Genomic DNA, 20,729 nt, shown 5'->3' on the forward strand with positions numbered 1-20,729 from the left:
GTGGGGTCACAGTTTTTTTCTGTAGTGTTTGGTTGGAGTAGAGTAATTATTGTCTAAAACTTTTCTGTGTTGCAAGACTGTCCCTTTCCTGGTCCTTTGGTTAGAAAGAGCAGGCTTTTGTTGGGGATTTTTGTTTGTGCCTGTGGTGTTTCTGGGTTATTGACTTCTTCATTTCCACCCTCCAAGTGTGGGTTATAAGAGGTAAAATGAAAACCCAGAGAATTCGTTACCATGTTGTGTACTCGATCCTGAGGTCTCTAGCCAGTCTGTGTATTTTTTCCTCTACCTTTTGGGGTCTTCTTAGGTTTATTTTATATGTAACGTAAGAGTTTTTAGTTGTTCTTGGCAGGAGGAATAGGGAAAAGTATGTCTACTCTTTTTTTTTGGAAGCAGAAATCTTGTCATTTAACTAATTTTTTAAAAGTTATTTGCATGTGTCCATTTGATTATGCAAGCGGAAGATCTGTAATGGTACACAACAAACTGTTATTAGTGGTCATCTCTGAGGAAGCAGGTTGAAGAGCTTTACTTTGTTAATTTTTATATTGTCTAAATAAAATTGAACAAACTATTGTTGCCTAAGGAATAGATAACACAAATGTATAGAGTAAAAGTGACTACCTCCCTTCAGTAATCCCATTTTCTCTGACAAAGTTTTGTTTAAAGCTTTCCTATATGTTTTATTTTTTACTTTTTTTTTTTTTTTGATTAGGAGATACTATCTCACTCTATTGCCCCAGCCGGAGTACAGTGGCATGATCATAGCTCACTGCAGCCTCAAATTCTCAAGCAATTCTCCTGTCTCAGCCTACTGAGTAGTTGGGACGATGGGTGCATGCCTCCACACCCAGCTATTTTTGTTTGTTTTTTTTACAGAGAAGGGATCTCACCGTGTTCCTCTGGCTGGTCTTGAACTCCTGGCCTCAAGTAGTCCTGCCTCAGCCTCCCAAAATGCTGGGATTATAGGTGTGAGCCACTGTGCCTGGCCTGCTTTCCTATATTATTACTATACCTGCCTGCCTGCCTCCTTGCCTGCCTGCCTGCCTGCCTTCCCTCTTTTTTTTTTTTTTTTTTTTTTTGATGGAGTCTTGCGCTGTCACCCAGGCTGGAGTGCAGTGGCACGATCTCAACTCACTGCAACCTCCACTTCCTGGATTCAAGAAATTCTTGTGCTTCAACCTCCTGAATAGCTGGGATTACAGGTGTCCACCACCAAGCCTGGCTAATTTTTGTATTTTTCGTAGAGACAGGGTTTCACCATGTTGGCCAGGCTGGTCTTGAACTCCTGACCTCAGGTGATCTGCCTGCTTTGGCCTCCCAAAGTTCTGGGATTACGGGTGTGAGCCACCATGCCCGGCTGACTATGCATTTCTATACATAAATATAAATAAGCTTATAGTTAATTTTGTTTGTTTTCATGTGAAGGCAGTGCTATCAGACACACACGCGCGCGCGCGCACACACACACTTGCTTTACTAAATATTTGGGCATTTTCAGCTGGAAAGGATTATGTGGCTGAAAACTACAATCATAAGTCTCTGAGTGACTTAAGGGCTATGTATATGTCATTCTCTTTCCTTGTTTTTTTTTTTTTTTTTTTTTTGAGACGGAGTCTCGCTCTGTCGCCCAGGCTGGAGTGCAGTGGCCGGATCTCAGCTCACTGCAAGCTCCGCCTCCCGGGTTCACGCCATTCTCCTGCCTCAGCCTCCAGAGTAGCTGGGACTACAGGCGCCCGCCACCTCGCCCGGCTAGTTTTTTGTATTTTTTAGTAGAGACGGGGTTTCACCGGGTTAGCCAGGATAGTCTCGATCTCCTGACCTTGTGATCCGCCCGTCTCGGCCTCCCAAAGTGCTGGGATTACAGGCTTGAGCCACCGCGCCCGGCCCATTCTCTTTCCTTGTTGCATTTGGCCCTATAACTACATTAATCCCTGGTATTTTGACTTCAACTCACTCTACTATTCTGTCAGACAGGGAAAAAACTTGTTTTTTAATTTATGGCTTTCTAATTATGATGCTAGACAAGATGAGCTTTTGAAGCCCAGTTTTATGACTTTATTCATTCATGCATTCACTCATTCAGTCATCAGATATTTATTGAGCATTTAATATTTGCCAAATCCTCTTCTAGGTGCTGAGGATACAGTAACACAACAAACAAATCTCTTTCCTCATGGAGCTAGGGATAGATGAACATTAAACAAGTACATAGTATGTCAGATGATGGTAAGTGAGAGAGAAAAATCAAGGAAAGGGAATGGACTGAGGGAATATGCCATTTTAATTATGATGGTCAGGGAAAGCCTTGTTAATAAAGGTGGCCTTTTTAAGGATGGTGAGGAGGGCGGATATGCACAGGGAACAGAAAGGAGGACAGTGTGGCTGGAGTGGAATGAGAGAGTGGGAGTGTGGTTTAGAGTTGACATCAGGGAGGTAATTGTAATCCTAATCATGAGGAAATTATAAGACCTTTGGATTTTAGTAAGTATGAGTTGGGAAACTATTGGAGAACTGTTCTGGTATGGAAGTAACATGATCTCAAATTGGTTTTTGAGAGTAGGTTCTAGGGGCCAAAGATAGAAGCATGGAGTTAAATGTTCTTGTAATAATTCAAATGGAAAGATATTGGCAGTTTGGATCATGATGTTGATATTAGAGGTGGTGAAAAGTGGTTAGCCAGATTTTGAATTTTTTGTAACATTTAATTATAGAACTTTGGATATGTTTTGAAAGGAGAGCTAACACAAGATACGCTGATGCATTGAATAAAAGATGTGAGGAGTCAAGGGTGACTCCATAGTATTTTGGCTGAAGCATCTGGAAAGATTGGGAGCTAAAGGAGGTATTGGAGAAGAAAATTAGGAGTTTGATTTTGGACATGTTAAGTTTATGATGTGTATTAGACACCCACCTGTAGTATTGAGTAGGCATTGGTTATGTGAGTTTGGAGTTCATGTGGGAGGTTTCATGATTAATGATGTCTCATGCAGCTCCTTGAATGTTCATGTCACACGAGTACTTGATGACTTCACTACTGTTCATGGTGTGATGAGAGAAAGTTGGGTAGAATGGAGGAGATGAGGGACTTGGGTTCTAATCTTAAATTCTGTGACTGACTGTTAATGTGACTTAACTAAGTCATTTAACCTCCCTGCCTGCCAATTTTCTGTAAAATTAAATCGTCTAATTAAATGGTTTTAGTCTTTTCATCCAGATATCCTTGGATCTGTATCATAGAGAAAGTTCAGGAAATGATGCTATGGACTGAATTATGTCCCCCATATTCATATGTTGAAGCCTAACTCGGACTGTATTAGAGATAGGACCTTTAGGGATGTGATATAGGTTAAAGGAAGTCATAAAAGTGGAGCCCTGATCTGATAGAATTGGTTTCTTATAAAAGAAGAAGAGACACTAGCAATTTCTCTGCTATGTGAGGACACAGTGAGAAGGTGGCAGTCTGCAAGCCAGGAGGAGAGCCCACACCAGAAACAATCTGTGGGCACCTTAATTTTGGACTTCCCAGCCTCTGAAAGTGTGCAAAATAAATTCCTGTTGTTTAAGTCAGGGGTGAGGCCATGGACCGGTACTGCTTTGTGGCCTGTTAGGAACTGGGCCTCACAGCAGGAGGTGAGTGGTGGGTGAGCAAATATTATCGCCTGAACTCCGCCTCCTGCCAGATCAGCGGCAGCATTAGATTCTCACAGGAGCGTGAACCCTATTGTGAACTGCACATGTGAGGGATCTAGGTTTGAAAATCTAATGCCTGATGATCTGAGATGGAACAGTTTCATCCCAAAACCCATTTTCCCCACCCTGTCTGTGGAAAAATTGTCTTCCATGAAACCAATCCCTGGTGCCAAAAAGTTTGGGGACCACTGGTTTAAGTGACCCAGTGTGTGGTATTTTATTATGGCAGCCTCCATAGACTGACGTGACAGACTGGGGTCTGGGCCTTATCTTACGTAAGCTTTAGCCAGCCAGAGCAGTTCTGTGATCTGTTTGAATCTCAAGTTCTGAATAAGACTGTGTTTATTAATAAGAAAAAAGTTTGAGAACTTTTTCATGTTTAGATGTTAATCTAGGATTATGTGAGGGTTTCTTAAATAGTTTATATGTGTTATAAAAATACACATGCCCATCACATAGTAGGTACTTAATAAATACTTGTTGAAAGATGTATGGTAGGTAATAAGTATCAGCTAGAATATGCAATGATATTAATGTTCTTTTTGCATGTTTGTTTTTTTATGGGCTTTCCAGCAAAAAGCAGAAAGCCTGGTAGATAAATTCTGAAAGAACTGTAACACTATTAATGTTAACTCTTTTTTTGTTTTTTGAGACTGTCTCACTCTGTCACCCAGGCTGTAGTGCAGTGGCATGATCTTGGCTCACTAGAACATGTGCTTCCTGGGTTCAAGCGATTTCCTGCCTCAGCCTCCTGGGTAACTGGGATTACAGGTTACCCACCACCACACCCAGCTAGTTTTTTTTAGTATTTTCAGTAGAGACAGGGTTTCACTATGTTGCCCAGGCTGGTCTCAAACTTCTGACCTCAGGTGATCTGCCCGTTTTGGCCTCCCAAAGTGCTAGGATTACAGGTGTGAGCCACCATGCCGACCTAATGTTAATTCTTGATTATTGCAATGCAGAGAATTATTTTAGGATATATTCTAATTGCCTGAGATTGGGTTATAGAAGAGTTTCTAATCCTGACCCCTGTAATGAGATTCTTTGGTTGCCTGTTACAGCAAATAGATCTATTGTCCAACGTCGTGCTACTTGCTCTGGTGGTATATGTAAGTCAAAGTTTCTTCCCTCAGGGAGTATGCATTTGAAGAACTATGCTTAGATATATCAAACAGTACATGATATAATAGTATATAATCAAGTTATAAATGTCATAGGAGTTAACAGAAAAGAGATCTTTGGGGATTGTATTACAGTAGCTGAGGAATGCTAAACTTTTAAAACAGGTAGAGTTTGCAGAGAAGAGGTCTCACCGTGAGATCATGATCCTGAAACAGGAGAGGTTAGATTCAGAGATTCATTACTACGTGGGGTTCTGTGTTAGTCTTCCACATTCCTGAGGACAATCTATGCCAGTACTTTTTTATTGAGTGCCTACTTGGTGTCAGGTGCCGAGGATTGAAAGTGAACAAAGGTTTTAGAGTATAACGAGGATACAGACAAGTAAATAGTCAAAGGACAGTATGATAAGAATTTTGTTTTGCTGGAGTATCTTATAACTTTCTTTTAAAGGCTATGTGGAAGAAAAACTAAATATTTGTGGGCCTGAAAATTACCTCTTCTTTTTTATAATTATCTCTACATGAATTCTATATTGAAAATAATTTTTCTCGGCCGGGCGCGGTGGCTCAAGCCTGTAATCCCAGCACTTTGGGAGGCCGAGACGGGTGGATCACGAGGTCAGAAGATCGAGACCATCCTGGCGAACACGGTGAAACCCCGTCTCTACTAAAAAATACAAAAAAAAAAAACTAGCCGGGCGAGATGGCGGGCGCCTGTAGTCCCAGTTACTTGGGAGGCTGAGGCAGGAGAATGGCGTGAACCCGGGAGGCGGAGCTTGCAGTGAGCTGAGATCCGGCCACTGCACTCCAGCCCGGGCGACAGAGCGAGACTCCGTCTCAAAAAAAAAAAAAAAAAAAAAAAGAAAATAATTTTTCTCAGGAAATTTGAAAGCAAATATTTTTTTCAAAATTTTAGTATTGCTGAAGAAAAGGCTGTTGTTAGTTTCATTATCATTCTTCTGGGGTAACTGCCTGTTCTTCCTTTCCAGAATCTTTGAGATTTGCCTGCTTGCTTAAGTTTTTTGTTTTGTAGTTTCATGGGAATATGTCTAGATGTCATTGTGTAGGACACCTGTTGGGCCCTCTCAGTGTGAAACTAGGTTTTTAATGATCATGTATGTGAAACTAAACAAATTTGCAAGAAGTTAATTTTGTTCTTTAATGATCATATATGTGAAACTAAACAAATCCATGAGAAATTAATTTTCTGTTTTCTCTGTTCTCTCTTTCTGGAGCTCTTGGTTGAATGTTGACCTTTCTGGATTGATCCTTTATCTTGTTTACCTTTTCACTTACTGTCTTTTTGTGTGTGTGTGGGATATTTCCTCAACTTTTTCTTTTAGCTCTTTCTTTGACTTTTTAAAAAAAATTTTTGGTTCAGCCACTATATTTCTAATTTCTCAGAGCATTTTCTTGTTTTCTCATTGTTCTTTCAAACTAATATTCTGTTTTTCTATTATGGATAAAATTCTTTGGATCTCTGTTATGCTATTTGTCAGATTTTATTTTACTTTTATTTTCACTTTTTTTTTTTTTTTCCAAGACAGGTTCTCACTTTGTTGTCCGTGCTGGAGTGCAGTGGTGCTAATATGGCTCATTGCAACTGCTGCCTCCCAGGCTCAATTGATCCTCCCTGCTTAGCCCCTCAAGTAGCTGAGATTTTAGTCGTACGCCACCACACCTGACTCATTTTTGTATTTTCTGTAGTGTCAAGGTCTTGCCATGTTGCCCAGGCTGGTCTCAAACTCCTGAGCTCAAGTGATCCACCTGTTTCAGGCTCCCAGAGTGCTGGGATTACAGGTGTGAGGCACCGTGCCTGGCCTATCAGATTTTTTTTCTTTTTCTTTTTTTCTTTTTTCTTTTTTTTTGAGATGGAGTCTTACTCTGTTGCCTGGGCTTGAGTGCAGTGGCATGGTCTTGGCTCACTGCAACCTCTGCCACCCAGGTTCAAGCGATTCTCCTGCCTCAGCCTCCCAAGTAGCTGGGATTACAGGCGCCCGCCACTGTGCCCACCTAATTTTTTGTATTTTTGGTGGAGACAGGGTTTCACCATGTTGGCAGGCTGGTCTCAAACTTCTGACCTCGTGATTCACCTGCCTCGATTTTTTGTTGAGATAGAGTCTCTATCACCCAGGCTAGAGTGCAGTGGCGCGATCTAGGCTCACCATGTCTGGCCCCCATTGAGTATTTAATTTTAAAGGATCATATTCTGCATTGAAGACTCTTTTTTCCTTTTAATATAAAAAAGGCTTCCTGTCTTTTTTTTCTTCCGTGACATTTGAAGAGCTCAGGTCAACTTACCTTATGGAATGTCTGATAGTCTAGATGTGTCTGTTTCCTCAATCCTTTTTTACTGTATTAATTGCTATTTTAATGGGGTTTAGTAGGAGGGATAAGCAAATGGTTTGTTTCTTTATTATCTTCTTTATTTATTGGTTGTAAATATGATTTTTAATGAGTGTATAATGTTCTACCATTTTTAAAAACTACTTTTCTCTTGCTGGTGGTTTTAATTTTTCCATGTTTTTGCTAATATAAGTAAACGTGTATTGACTATTTTATTGTATATATTTGTATACATTTTTAGTTATTTTCTTCTTAAAAATTTCCTAAGAGCATATTCAGTGGGTCAGTGAGATTGTTTTTAGATCAAGAACCTTAAAACTGTTCAGTTTTCTCAAACAATGTCCAAATCACATCAGCCACATATCAGAATCTATTTGATATATTTATGTTATATATGGGATGTAAATTTACCTGAGAGAAGATTATTTGCTTATAATGAGTCATTCTCAGTGTTCTGCTAGTGTCCTCATCCTTTATTATCTCTTTCAGGGTTTTTTTTTTTAGACTTCAAAACTCGTTGTTTTTAAGGATTCTTTAAAATATAATTTTAAGTGGTTGGGTGTAGAAGCCTTTTCCAAAACCTAATACTAGTGTGAGATAAAACTGTAGCCTGAATATCTGTATGGTTACAAGTAGCTTTACTGCATTTTTGTAAAATATTCCAACAGTACAGAAAAAGTAAAAAAGGTATTAAGTTCCCTAAAGCCTCCTTTCCCTTTCAGTCATCTTCTTAGTTGGTTCTGTATCCCTCCAGATCTTATTCTATGTATTATGGACATATATGTCGTAGAGAAGTGTGCATATATGCATTTAGCACTCTTTTTTACACATTGTAAACACAGGTATTCTGCATTTTGTTTTTTTCCCTTAACAGTGTGTCTTTAGATCTTTCTATGTTTGCCAACAGAGATCAATCTCACTTAAGCTGCTGTGTGAGGTTGCACAGTGTGAATGGATTTTATTTTATGTAACCATCCCTGTTGGTGGACATTTTAAATTATTTTGAATATTTTAATTGTTTTGACATTGTAACTTTTCTTTCTAGGATGTCAAAATCTGGAAACATTGGGAGACTGAGGTTTTTTATGTTTGTTTTATTTTCACCAGCTTGTATTGCAGAAAGTAGAAGTAATGTTTTTCTAAAATAAATAGGATAGGTATTTTATTTCTTTGATTTATTAAAAACACGCTGTCTCACCTGGGTACTGTGGCTCACGCCTGTAATCCCAGCATTTTGGGAGGCCAAGGTGGGGGGATCACGAGGTCAGGAGTTCGAGACCAGCCTGACCAACATGGTGAAACCCCGTCTCTATTAAAAATACAAAAATTAGCCGGGCCTGGTGGCAAGCGCCTGTAATCCCAGCTACTCAGGAGGCTGAGGCAGGAGAATCGCTTGAACCCGGGAGGCGGAGGTTGCAGTGAGCCAAGATGGCGCCACTGTACTCCAGCCTGGGCGACAGAGCAAGACTCCGTCTCAGAAAGAAAACATGTAGTCTCTTAAAAAGAAAATTCTTCATGGATAGCTATTACTACTTAAAAGACCGGGCGCAGTAGCTCAGGCCTATAATCCCAACACTTTGGGAGGCCGAAGCGGGCCGATCACTTCAGATTAGGATTTTGAGACCTGGCCAACATGGCGAAACCCCGTCTCTACTAAGAATACAAAAATTAGCCATGCGTCGTGGTGGGCGCTTGTGGTCACAGATACTCAGGAGGCTGAGGCAGGAGAAGCACTTGAACCCAGGAGGCGGAGGTTGCAGTGAGCTGAGATTGTGCCACTGCACTCCAGTCTGGGCAGCGGAGCAAGACTCCATCTCAAGAAAAAAAAAATTCCATATAGGGCCAGGTATGGTGGCTCACACCTGTAATCCCAGCACTTTGGGAGGCCAAGATGGGAGAATCACTTGAGCCCAGAAGTTTGAGACCAGCCTGAACTACATAGACCCCATCTCTTTTCTTAAAAAAATAAAATAAAAATAAAATTTTCATATAGTATTTTACACTACTAATATTTGAAGTACCACATAGCAGTTCCCACTAAATAATGAGGCAATACTGTTTATAAGCTGCTTTAACATGATAAAAGCAAATTAATATACTAAGGTAAACATTAAAGAGCAAAATAGCATTTCCTCTCTGATTCTAAAATTAATACCTACATAGAAAAGTTAAAAACTTTAAAAAAATTAATCCTGGATTTTACTCCTAGAAGGCATTATATATACACCTTTGACATTTTGGTGACTGTTCTCACAGTTAGTGGTGCATGGGTGTGTGTGTTTCTATATTGAGTCTAGTCATATATCGTGTTATGAGTATGTATTATTGTGTGTATATTCCAATGCAGTCATTTTTCTTAACTTTTTTTTTTTGAGACAGGGTCTCACTCTGTCACCCAGGCTAGAGTGCAGTGCTGCAATCTCAGCACACTGCAACCTCCGCCTCCCAGGCTCAGGCGATCCTCCCAGCTCAGCCTCCTGAGTAGCTGGGACCACAGGTGTGCGCCACAATGCCTGGCTAATTTTTTGTATTTTTGGTAGATACAGGTTTTCACCATGTTGACCAGGCTGGTCTCGAACTCCTGAGCTCAAGCTATCCACCTGTCTCAGCTTCCCAAAGTGCTGGGATTACAGGCATGAGCCACTGTGTCTGGCCATCTTTCTTAACATGTTTTTCACGTTTGTGATACGTATACACACACACATACATTTGTATGTAACTATATGAATGATACTCTACATGTTATTTTGCTGCCTTTTTACTCAGCAGTGGACATAAAAATCTTACAATGCCACTGAATACAGATACATCGTTCTTTTAATGTGAAGTATTTCTCTATTTAGGGTATACCTGATGGATTCTGATCAGTCAAACGGTAGAAACAGCTCTCAAATGGACTTTGGCTATGGGTAGTAATTCGTTGGAAACTCCTTTTGAGGACACTAACAGGTGGTTGGGAGTTAAGTGGCTTTTTCCGGCAGACTTGTTTTTTTCTGGTGACTCTTAGAATTAGTGTCAGTGGGAAGACAGCTTGCAGTAATCAGACTCAGTGAGTGAGTTTCTTTGTGGAGTGTGACTTGAGATATGAAGTGACAGGATTGATAAGGGTCTTCAGTGAAAGGGAATTAGGAGTGTTGGGATGGAACTGACAGAGAAAATAATGGAAATTGGTAAGGACATCTGGTTTAGGTCAGCAGAGCAACAAAGGAAAAGGAGAGCCTTATTAGTTGTGGTTAGGCTAGCTAGGGAGATGGACTTCTTGCAGAGGTGGCTACTGATCTGTTGGCCTTCATGAGTTGGGTGTTAGTAGATAGCTGCTTTTAAAATATTACTTGTTATATGGAACTTAAAAGTAGACACAACACTTGTTCTTTGATCTCACAACTTAGAGTAGAATACAGGTGGTCAGGGGGTTGCTAGTTTTCTTCCTCTTTTCTTTTTTAAGAAAAATAAAAGCATTCTGTTTGTACTTTGTTCTCTACTTCCTTAAAAAGCACTGTCAGGCTTGTTAGCTATCAGCCAATTATTTTTTTAAGAAGACTTTTATTACATTTTTCTTTAAAGAATGTGTAAATATCCTTACCAAGAGTACATTTCTTTCTTACTATTTTTCGAAAGAACCACCAACTGAAAAAAAAGTTCCAAGGCGTATTATTACTGCAGAGATGAATTAGGGAGTTATCAGGATATTACAGAAGTACCCCAGATGCCAAAATACACGAGTCAGAAAAACTTAGGTCCAGTTTTTCCCTGTTGGTGATTTAATCTCTGGAGCAAAGCTTAATTAAATATTGCATGAATATGCCTTAAAATATGAAATATGCCTTAAAACAACATGACATTAATTAACCTAATAAACTTATTGAATAAAGACATTTTGTAGATACTGGATATATGAAGATGAATAACACATGGCCCCCACCCTTAAAGAAATTATTATTTAGAAGGATGAGATAGAAGTATATGCCAAAATATATGGATGGTAACAATTAGGCAAAAAAGAGGGGGAATAGTCAGTTCTGCTTTGGGATATGGGAATGCCTGAAAAAGCTTATTAGAGCAGGTGAGTTTTGAGAACGAGTTGTTCACTATGTAGCTGCAGATGGGCTGGGGCATAGGGGTGGCAAGGATGCTCAATCTAGTCAGGAATATTATCGCCAGTGCCATAGAGGACTGAGATCGTGATGTTACAAATACTTTGCTACGGGTAATGGGAAGGTTGTGTGTGGAGTGGGAGGAGATGATGCTAGAGACGTTGTCAGGGAAGGTTTAACTTTATCCAGAAGATTCTTAAATGGGTAATTAATAAAATCAGGGAAAGATTATCTGGCAAGTAGAAGGGGACAAGATTCCAGTAAGAGGTATCAGTTTGCAGATATTAAAGTAATCAAGCCGGAAATGACATGGGCCCAAAGTCTCAAACTAAGTGATGAAAAATCGAAATGGAAATTAGGAGACAAAAAGGTGTATTAGAAACAAGACACATGACTGATTTTTGTGTGTGTGGTAAAGGAGAGGGAAGCATCAGGATGTCTTTCAGATACTATGTCTTGGAGAATTTTAGAAAATGCCAGTGCCATTTGAAGAGAAGCTATTTTAAAAGGAATAAATAATTAGTTTGCTGCTTGAGCATGCCAAGTTTGAGCTGGTAGTAGATACCCAGAAAGATGTGTTCTGTAGGTATTTGGATCTGGAACTTCAAAAAAGGGGTTATAGTTAAGAATCAAGAGTCATCAGGATTGAATTGTTTGAAACCATGGAAGTAGATACAATAATCTAGGAATTCAAGAAGAAAAGTGTGGCCTGGTGCGGTGGCTCATGCTGGTAATCCCAGCACTTTGGGAGGCTGAGTTGGGGGTATCCCTTGAGGCCAGGAGTTTGAGACAAGCTTGGGCAACATGATGAAACCCTGTCTCGGCCGGGCGCGGTGGCTCAAGCCTGTAATCCCAGCACTTTGGGAGGCCGAGACGGGCGGATCACGAGGTCAGCAGATCGAGACCATCCTGGCTAACACGGTGAAACCCCGTCTCTATTAAGAAATACAAAAAAAAACTAGCCGGGCGAGGTGGCGGGCACCTGTAGTCCCAGCTACTTGGGAGGCTGAGGCCGGAGAATGGTGTGAACCCGGGAGGCGGAGCTTGCAGTGAGCTGAGATCCGGCCACTGCACTCCAGCCTGGGTGACAGAGCGAGACTCCGCCTCAAAAAAAAAAAAAAAAAAAAGAAACCCTGTCTCTACAAAAAATACAAAGATTAGCTGGGTGTCGTGATGCATGCCTGTAGTCCCAGCTACTCAGGAGGCTGAGGTGGGAGGATCATCTGAGTCCAGGAAGTTGGGGCTGCAGTGAGCCATGATCACTCCACTGCACCCCAGCCTGGGTGACAGAGGGAGACCCTGTCTCAAAAAAAAAGGAAAAGTTTTTTTTCCAAAACAGAGCACTAACATTTTGGGAGTGGGTCCAAAAGAAGAGCTGGTAAAGAAGACTGAGAGGGAATGGTCTGAAAAGAATCCACTGAATTTGTCAGTTAGATGTTGGTGACTATTGTTAAGGCGGTTTCAGTGATGTGTTAGGAGTAGGGTCCAAATTACAAAATAGGCCGGGTGCAGTAGCTCACGCTTGTAATCCCAGCACTTTGGAAGGCCGAGGCAGATGGATCATGAGGTCAGGAGATTGAGACCGTTCTGCCTAACACGGTGAAACCCTGTCTCTACTAAAAATACAAAAAAAAAAAAAAATTAGCCGGGCATGGTGGCGGGCGCCTGTAGTCCCAGCTACTTGGGAGACTGAGGCAGGAGAATGGCGTGAACCCAGGAGGTGGAGGTTACAGTGAGCCGAGATCACGCCAGTGCACTCCAGCCTGGGCGACAGAGCGAGACTCCGTCTCAAGAAACAAAACAAAACAAATTATAGAATAATTCTGTATTGTATTAGTGGTATTTATGCATTGAATTATACCTTTAAATATTGTATTAAAATAATATGTGATATATATACATTTAGAGAATTAGACAACCAGCTCTCATGTGCCTACTATATAGTTTTTTAAACTTTTATTTTTAAATAATTATAAATTAAATTCCTATAAATCATAGGAAGTTGCAAAAATAGTACAGAGAGGTCCTCCTATATAGACTTCACTCAGCTTCCTCCAGTTACCATTCAGTTTAACAAGTGTCCTGGGTTAGTTCAGATGTTAATGTCTTGGGCTGGGTTATGGAACCATACAGGGAATATGGATGTGGGTTCCATAGCCCTACCTGGTGTAAGCCTTCTTTCCCTGCCTCCACTAGGAGCAGAGCAAATGCAAGCTGCTTTGCTGTTTCTCAGAATGTATGGATGGAGCTTTTCCAGCTCCTTTTTACATATTGGGCAGCTCTTTTTAGGATTTTGGCTCAAAATAGGGATTTGACTTGTAGCCCTCCCCTGAAATAAGCACAAAGGTGGATCTTCTGGCTCTATAGGCCCAATATACCCTTATTATACACTGCCTTGGTGTCAGCTGAGGTGACATCTGTGGCTTTGAGTTTCTTCCTTTCTATCACCAAGAATTTCCCTCTCCCAGCTTTTCTCTCCCTTTTGGAGTTCAGCTGTATATTCTAATTTTTCATGTTGATCTAGCATTTCAGTGATACTGTTTGGTCACATGGATGTATTAGTCCAGTCTGCCTTGTTGCTTGAATAAGAAGTCCAATAAAATTTCTTTTTTTCTAATAAAATATTTATTAATTGTATTCGCTGCTTTGTTCCACAAAAATGATTTGGGGCTGGATTATATTATTCTCTCTTTAAAAATATTATTATTATTATTATTATTACTACTACTACTACTACTACTACTACTACTACTATTTGAGACAGTCTCGCTCTGTCGCCCAGGCTGGAGTGCAGTGATGCAATCTTGGGTCACTGCAACCTCTGCCTCCCGGGTTCAAGTGATTCTTTTGCCTCAGCCACCTGAGTAGCTGGGATTACAGGCACGTGCCATCACGCCTGGCTAATTTTTGTATTTTTAGTAGAGATGGGATTTCACCACGTTGGTCAGGCTGGTCTCAAACTCCTGACCTCATCATCTGCCCACCTCAGCCTCCCAAAGTGCTGGGATTATAGGCTTGAGCCACCGCTCCTTGCCAAAAATATTATTTATTTTTAAAATGGGTAATATATGTATGTGGGCTAAAGTTAGATAAAAAAAGAGTATGCTTTTTCTTTTCCCTGTTACCCTAGCCACCCCAGCCCAATGTCCCTTTATAGATACAACCAGTTACCAGTTTCTTATGTATCCTTCTAGAGGTTAACAATGCACTAGTTCATTGGTTTTTTGGTTTTTTTTTTTTTTTTAAGATGGAATGTCGCTCTTGTCAGCCAGGCTGGAGTGCCGTGGTGCAATCTCGGCTCACTGCAAGCTCCGCCTCCTGGGTTCATGCCGTTCTCCTGCCTCAGCCTCCTGAGTAGCTGGGACTACAGATGCCCGCCACCACGCTTGGCTAATTAAAAAAAAATTTTTTTTTTAGTAGAGGCGGGGTTTCGCCTTGTTAGGCAGGATGGTCTCGATCTCCTGACCTCATGATCCACCCGCCTTGGCCTCCCAAAGTGCTGGGATTACAGGTGTAGCCACCACGCCCGGCCAATAATGCACTAGTTTATTCTTTAACAGAGGTTTTAAACTTTAGTGTTTATAATTTAATTTTGTAGCCAATATTCAGGATTTTTCCATCTATTTGAGGTAGTAGCAATTGTATTTTCTTCTGCTTGCTTTTGAGTTACAGCTTTACACTAGTTATGTGTTACATGTATGTCTTTATATATGTGAATGGATTATCTGTGTTTTAATTTTTGTTCACAAACTCCTCAGAATGTGACAAAATAAACTGTTGATTAGAATGTTTTAAGTTATGTGGAATATTAAAATGAAACATTAGCTCTATTTTTTATTTTTAATTGACACATAATAACTATATATATTTATGGGATACAGGGTGATACTTGAATATGTGTATTCCGTGTATAGTGATCAAATCAGAGTAACTAGCATATTCATCGCCTCAAACATTGATCATTTCTTAGTGTTGAGAACATACAAAATCCTCTATTAAAACTAATGGAAAGCTTCATGAATTTGTATGTTATTTTTGGGCAGGAGCCATGCTAATTTTCTCTATATTGTTCCAATTTTAGTGTTTATGCTGCGGAAGTGAGCACTGGCCCTAATTTTTAGGAGGTAGTGGAAATGATATTTTAAGATGCTAGAAATCTTACTGAAACACATTGTAGCTATCCTTAAAAATTGTGGCTGGGTGCGGTGGCTCACGCCTGTAATCCTAGCACTTTGGGAGGCTGAGGCGGGTGGATAACCTGAGGTCAGGAGTTCGAGACCAGCCTGACCAACATGGAGAAACCCTGTCTCTAGTAAAAATACAAAATTAGCCAGGCATGGTGGCTGGTGCATGCCTGCAATCCCAACTACTTGGGAGCCTGAGGCAGGAGAATCACTTGAACCCCGGAGGTGGAGGTTGTGGTGAACCAAAATCACACAATTGCACTCCAGCCTGGGCAACAAGAGGGAAACTCCATCTAAAATAAAAATTGCCCTGATTACTAACCAATCCATGCCATTGTTTGCATATGTGCAAATAATTGCCCAAAGAGTTGAGGGGGTCTGTCACAGATAAAGGCTTCTCCTTTGGGTTCCTTAGCCACAGTTTATACCATTGATTGCCTGACTGCAGCTCGGTGTGAAATTCAGTAACATGGAGCAAGAAATGGAAGCCTATGACCTAATATGTTTTCTTCCTTAGATCAACCTCTCCACTTCTCCTACACCTGCACAGTTAATAAGCCGTTCCCAGGCTTCCAGTTCTACCAGCGGCAGTATTACCCAACAGACTATGTTACTAGGGAGTACTTCCCCTACCCTAACGGCAAGCCAAGCTCAAATGTATCTCCGAGCTCAAATGGTAAGATATGAGCTACCAAATTTTTTCAGTGTTTAAGGACTTGAGAGATCAAAATGTTTCTTGATTTGATACAATAAGAGGTATTTTTAATATTTAAGAAATGTTTAATTGTGTGTGTGTGTGTGCATGCGGGCGTGCCTTCAGCTCTTGTACATTATGTCATGAAAGATTCTACTTTTAATTAATAAATCTTCTTGGTATCAAATAGTAATTATCACGTTGCAAAGCTAATAGAGATTCAGTAGTATAAGAGTGATTATTTTTTAATATCAAATTCATCGGAAACCTTTTTTTCATATTTTAACATCTCTGAAATTGGGATGCATTTTATAACTGATGGCATCTTGGTACTTACAGTGGTCCATGAAATCATTGCCTATTTTTGACAACTTAGATTTAGTGAAATAGAAATGTTAAAAAAACTTCGTTGTTAAAGTTAGAATTTGTATCCTAGGATTTTCTGAATTCTATATTGGAGTTCCGGATAGTTTCCCAGATGATTCTTAACTTTGGTTATTCCCATCTCAAGTTCTGCAAGGTTATTTGTGTTCTTGAGTTCATTTTGATCTTTTATGAATATAGGAATGTTAATTTGGTTATTCTGTATTTGGGTATCTACTGATTTCCTAATTTAATTGTTGAGCTTCTTTAAGGAATGTAGAAATTGGTTGACATGTATTTTATTTGATGTCTTTAAAGAAGCTAGACAAATGCATTGTCCCTAATATATTTATATTCTTTTTTGTCCAGTGGACTGAATATTTACCTGGATCTCCAGTTTTTTGTTGTTGTTGTTACTGTTTTTTGAGGCAGAGTCTCACTCTGTCGCCCAGGCTAGAGTGCAGTGGCATGATGTCTCCTCACTGCAACCTCTGCCTCCTGAGTAGCTGGGGTTACAGGTGCCTGCCACCGCGCCCTGCTAATTTTTGTATTTTTAGTAGAGACGGGGTTTCACCGTCTTGGCCAGGCTGGTCTCAAACTGCCGACCTCGTGATCCACCTGCCTCACCTCCCAGAGTGCTGGGATTACAGACGTGAACCACCACACCTGGCTTGGATCTTCAGTTTTTTTATCTAAAATTGCAAAGTTTCCAATCATTTAACTAATTCTGTGCTTTAAAATTAGGTTGAACCATTTGAAATGGTCGCTATTTGACTCTTTTTGAACTCTAAAATCAGCAGTTTCATACGGGTCAAACTAAATTGAATATCTTCTTTTTAGGTTTAGTCCTTTCAGGGTCTTGGTACTGGAAATTACCTTTTCAGGAAAGTTATGCCATTTGTCCCTCGGTGTCTGTGGTGGATTGTTGCCAGGCCCCACCCTCTCTGTCCCCTAAAATACTCAAATCTGAGGATGCTCAAGTCATAGTATTTGCATATAACCTATGCATGTCCTCCCATATACTTTAAATCATCTTTACGTATAATACTTAGTATAATGTAAACACCATTTAAATAACTTATATTGTTTAGGGAATAATGGCAAGAGAAAAGTTTGTACATGTTCAATACAGATGCAGCTGTCTTTTTTTTTTTTTAACGAATATTGCTTTGATCTACAGTTGAATGACGAACTCCATAGATATGGAGGCCTCATTTTACTTTGTTGTTGAATTTACTTAAATTTAGTGTACTAAAGAACTGAAGTTTAAAAGGTCACTTAATTGGTCATTTAATTTTTCTAATTGTTTTTGGTCCTTGTTTGGTTGAACATTTTAACTTAGATAGCAAGAGGAACGGAATAATTTATACAATTTTTAAATAAAGTATTTACACGTTCTTTGAAACAAGTGTCAGATTTACTAAATTGAATTGATTGATCTCTAAGTGGATTGTATTGCCTTAGAAATTAATGGCATTTGGCTGGGCGTGGTGGCTCATGCCTGTAATCCCAGCAATTTGGGAGGCCGAGGCGGGCAGATCACTAAGATTGGGAGTTCGAAACCAGCCTGACCAACATGGAGAAACCCTGTCTCTATTAAAAATACAAAAAATTAACCATGCATGGTGACTCATGCCTGTAATCCCAGTCACTCGGGAGGCTGAGGCAGGAGAATCACTTGAACCTGGAAGGCGGAGGTTGTGGTGAGCCAAGATTGCGCCATTGCACTCCAGTCTGGGCAACAAGAGTAAAACTCCATCTCAAAAAAAAAAGAAAAAAGAAATTAATGGCGTTTGTTTGAATATTGAAAAAAATTGAGCCGGGCACAGTGGCTCACGCCTGTAATCGCAGCACTTTGGGAGGCTGAGGTGGGCGGATCGCTTGAGGTCAGGAGTTCGAGACCAGCCTGGCCAACATGGTGAAACCCCGTCTCTACTAATAGTACAAAAATTAGCCTGGCGTTGTGGCGTATGCCTGTAATCCCAGCTACTCGGAAAGCTGAGGCAGGAGAATCGCTTGAACCTGGGAGGGAGAGGTTGCAGTGAACCAAGATCACATGACTACATTCCAGCCTGGGTGACAGAGACTCCGTCTCACCAAAAAAAAAAAAAAAAAAAAAGGGAAAAGAAAGGAAGGTGATAAGTAAAAACATTAAATGTCTTTTTGTTTTTTGATGTGAAGCTTTTTTTGCAGGCTCTTTTGTTGTTGAATTTTGACCGGTGTGGCATTTACTTTTAAAATGAATATTTCTTTTTTTTTTTTTTTTTAGATGGATCTTGCTCTGTCACCCGGGCTGGAGTTCAGTGGTGTGATCTCAGCTGACTGCAACCTCCACCTCCTGGGTTCAAGTGATTCTCCTGCCTCAGCCTCTCGAGTAGCTGGGATTACAGGCACACCCGGCTAATTTTTGTATTTTTAGTAGAGATGGAGTTTCACTGTGTTGGCCAGGCTGTCTTGAACTCCTGACCTCCAGTGATCCACCTGCGTTGGCCTTTCCAAAGTGCTGGGATTACAGGCGTGAGCCACCGCGCCAGGCCATAGAATGAATATTTCTTTACAAATAGTTTTAAAATGAAAGGGCAACCTGGATTTGCCCTATAGATCCTTTGTAGCGGAGTGAAATATTGGAGTGTAGTATGTGGCATAGTTATCCTTATGATAAAGAGGACTGAAAAAGCTTTTTTGGTGTTTCTTTTTGTTTCTCACTGAAATTTAATTTGTGTTCCAAAATAGTGACTGTAGTTGTTTACTTTAACTTTCCATTTTAGGAATCCTGCCACAGTAGTTTTGAGCTAGGAAAAATTTAACTATAATAGCTTATTTGAGACACAATTTGGTCTGAGAATTTCATATCACCAAAATATATTTTCTTTTTTGAGTACTGCTTTTTTTTGCACTCATCAGAATCATGAGCTGTTTCAAAAATGTTTATGATGTTTTTTGAGTTCTCTTATTATCAGAAACTTCTCTTTGTCATGTAAAACCTTTTGCTGAGGAGATAATCCTAAACTGCATTGTCTTTCTGTCACAAATTTCAGTCTCTCTTGCCTGCTGCACATTGTGTGTGGGACATGTTCTTTTGTCTTAGGGTATTTTTTTGGTTTTCTGTCTGTACAGCTGATTTTCACACCCGCTACCACTGTGGCTGCTGTACAGTCTGACATTCCTGTTGTCTCGTCGTCATCGTCATCTTCCTGTCAGTCTGCAGCTACTCAGGTGAGCTTGTCTAGCTTCATAATGTGTTACTTGAGATCTGGATCTTCAGGTTAAAGTTAAGCATTCCTTTTGTGTTTAACTTACTGATGGTTTCAGTGCTCTTTGTCATGCATTTCAGATTGAAATTTAATAAAATATAATGAGAACTTCAAGAAAATGTTTTTTCTGTTAAAATTATAATACCATTAAACACAGATATTTAGGTTATTTGACGTTGGTTGGTCAAGGTTAATGAGACTTTTTGTTAATGACATTCTGTGTTTAGTTTTATCATAAAGCAGATTTATTTCTCATGTGAGATATATTCTTTTGCTTAGATTGCTTTGCAGTATTCCTTATGTAATAACTAAGTCAAGAAGGATTTTAAGTTTGAAAGTGAATTAAACTAGACAAATTTAAAATGTTAAAAATTGGTCGGGTGCAGTGGCTCATGCCTTTAATCCCAGCACTTTTTGGAGGCCCAGGTAGGAAGATTGCTTGAGCTCAGGCATTAAAGACCAGCCTGGGCAAAATAGCAAGACCTGGTCTTTACTAAAAATAAAAAAAATTAGCTAGCTGTGGTGCTGTGCAGCTGTAATTCCAGCTTTTCAGGAAGCTGAGGCAGGAGGATTGCTCTAAGCCTGGGAGATTGAGGCTGCAGGGAACTATGATAGTGCCACTGGATTCCAGTCTGGGTGACACAGTGAGATTCATCATTACAGAAATGCAAATCAAAACCACAGTGAGTATCACCATACACTCACAAGAATGGCTGACACGAAGAAGACTGCTAATACTATATATTGGTGAGAATGTGGAACATCCAGATTCTCATACATTGCTGGTGAGAGGGTAAAATGGTATAGCCACGTGTTGGAAAAGACTTTGGCAGTTCCTCATGAAGTGAAACATACATGTAGCATGTGACTCAGCAGTTCTACTCCTTATGTTTACCCTGAGAGACGTGAAAACACATAAAGACATGCAAGTGAATGTTTATAGCAGCAGTACTCAGAGTAGCCCCAAAGTAGAAACAACCAAA

General features: G+C 40.1%; 1 protein-coding gene and 2 non-coding genes across 5 annotated transcripts in view; 1 reads left to right on the forward strand and 2 right to left on the reverse strand.

Moving 5' to 3' along the window:
• Positions 1 to 20,729, forward strand: part of PHC3 (polyhomeotic homolog 3) — an 89,572-nt gene that overhangs the window by 18,464 nt on the left and 50,379 nt on the right. For 2 of the 3 annotated variants that reach the window (XM_025375571.1, XM_025375572.1), the window contains exons 5-6: positions 15,953 to 16,111; positions 19,610 to 19,708. In XM_025375571.1, the coding sequence (XP_025231356.1) occupies positions 15,953 to 16,111; positions 19,610 to 19,708 (258 nt within the window). The remainder of the gene's footprint in view (positions 1 to 15,952; positions 16,112 to 19,609; positions 19,709 to 20,729) is intronic. The other variant, XM_025375573.1, reaches the window with a different exon arrangement.
• Positions 4,251 to 4,312, reverse strand: LOC112619888. The gene has a single exon (XR_003118371.1). It is a non-coding gene; the product is annotated as a U7 small nuclear RNA (small nuclear RNA).
• LOC112619837 lies at positions 15,250 to 15,356 on the reverse strand. Its single transcript, XR_003118338.1, has one exon. It is a non-coding gene; the product is annotated as a U6 spliceosomal RNA (small nuclear RNA).

Source organism: Theropithecus gelada, chromosome 2 (genome assembly GCF_003255815.1).
Source record: "Theropithecus gelada isolate Dixy chromosome 2, Tgel_1.0, whole genome shotgun sequence".
Classification (NCBI taxonomy): Eukaryota; Metazoa; Chordata; class Mammalia; order Primates; family Cercopithecidae; genus Theropithecus; species Theropithecus gelada.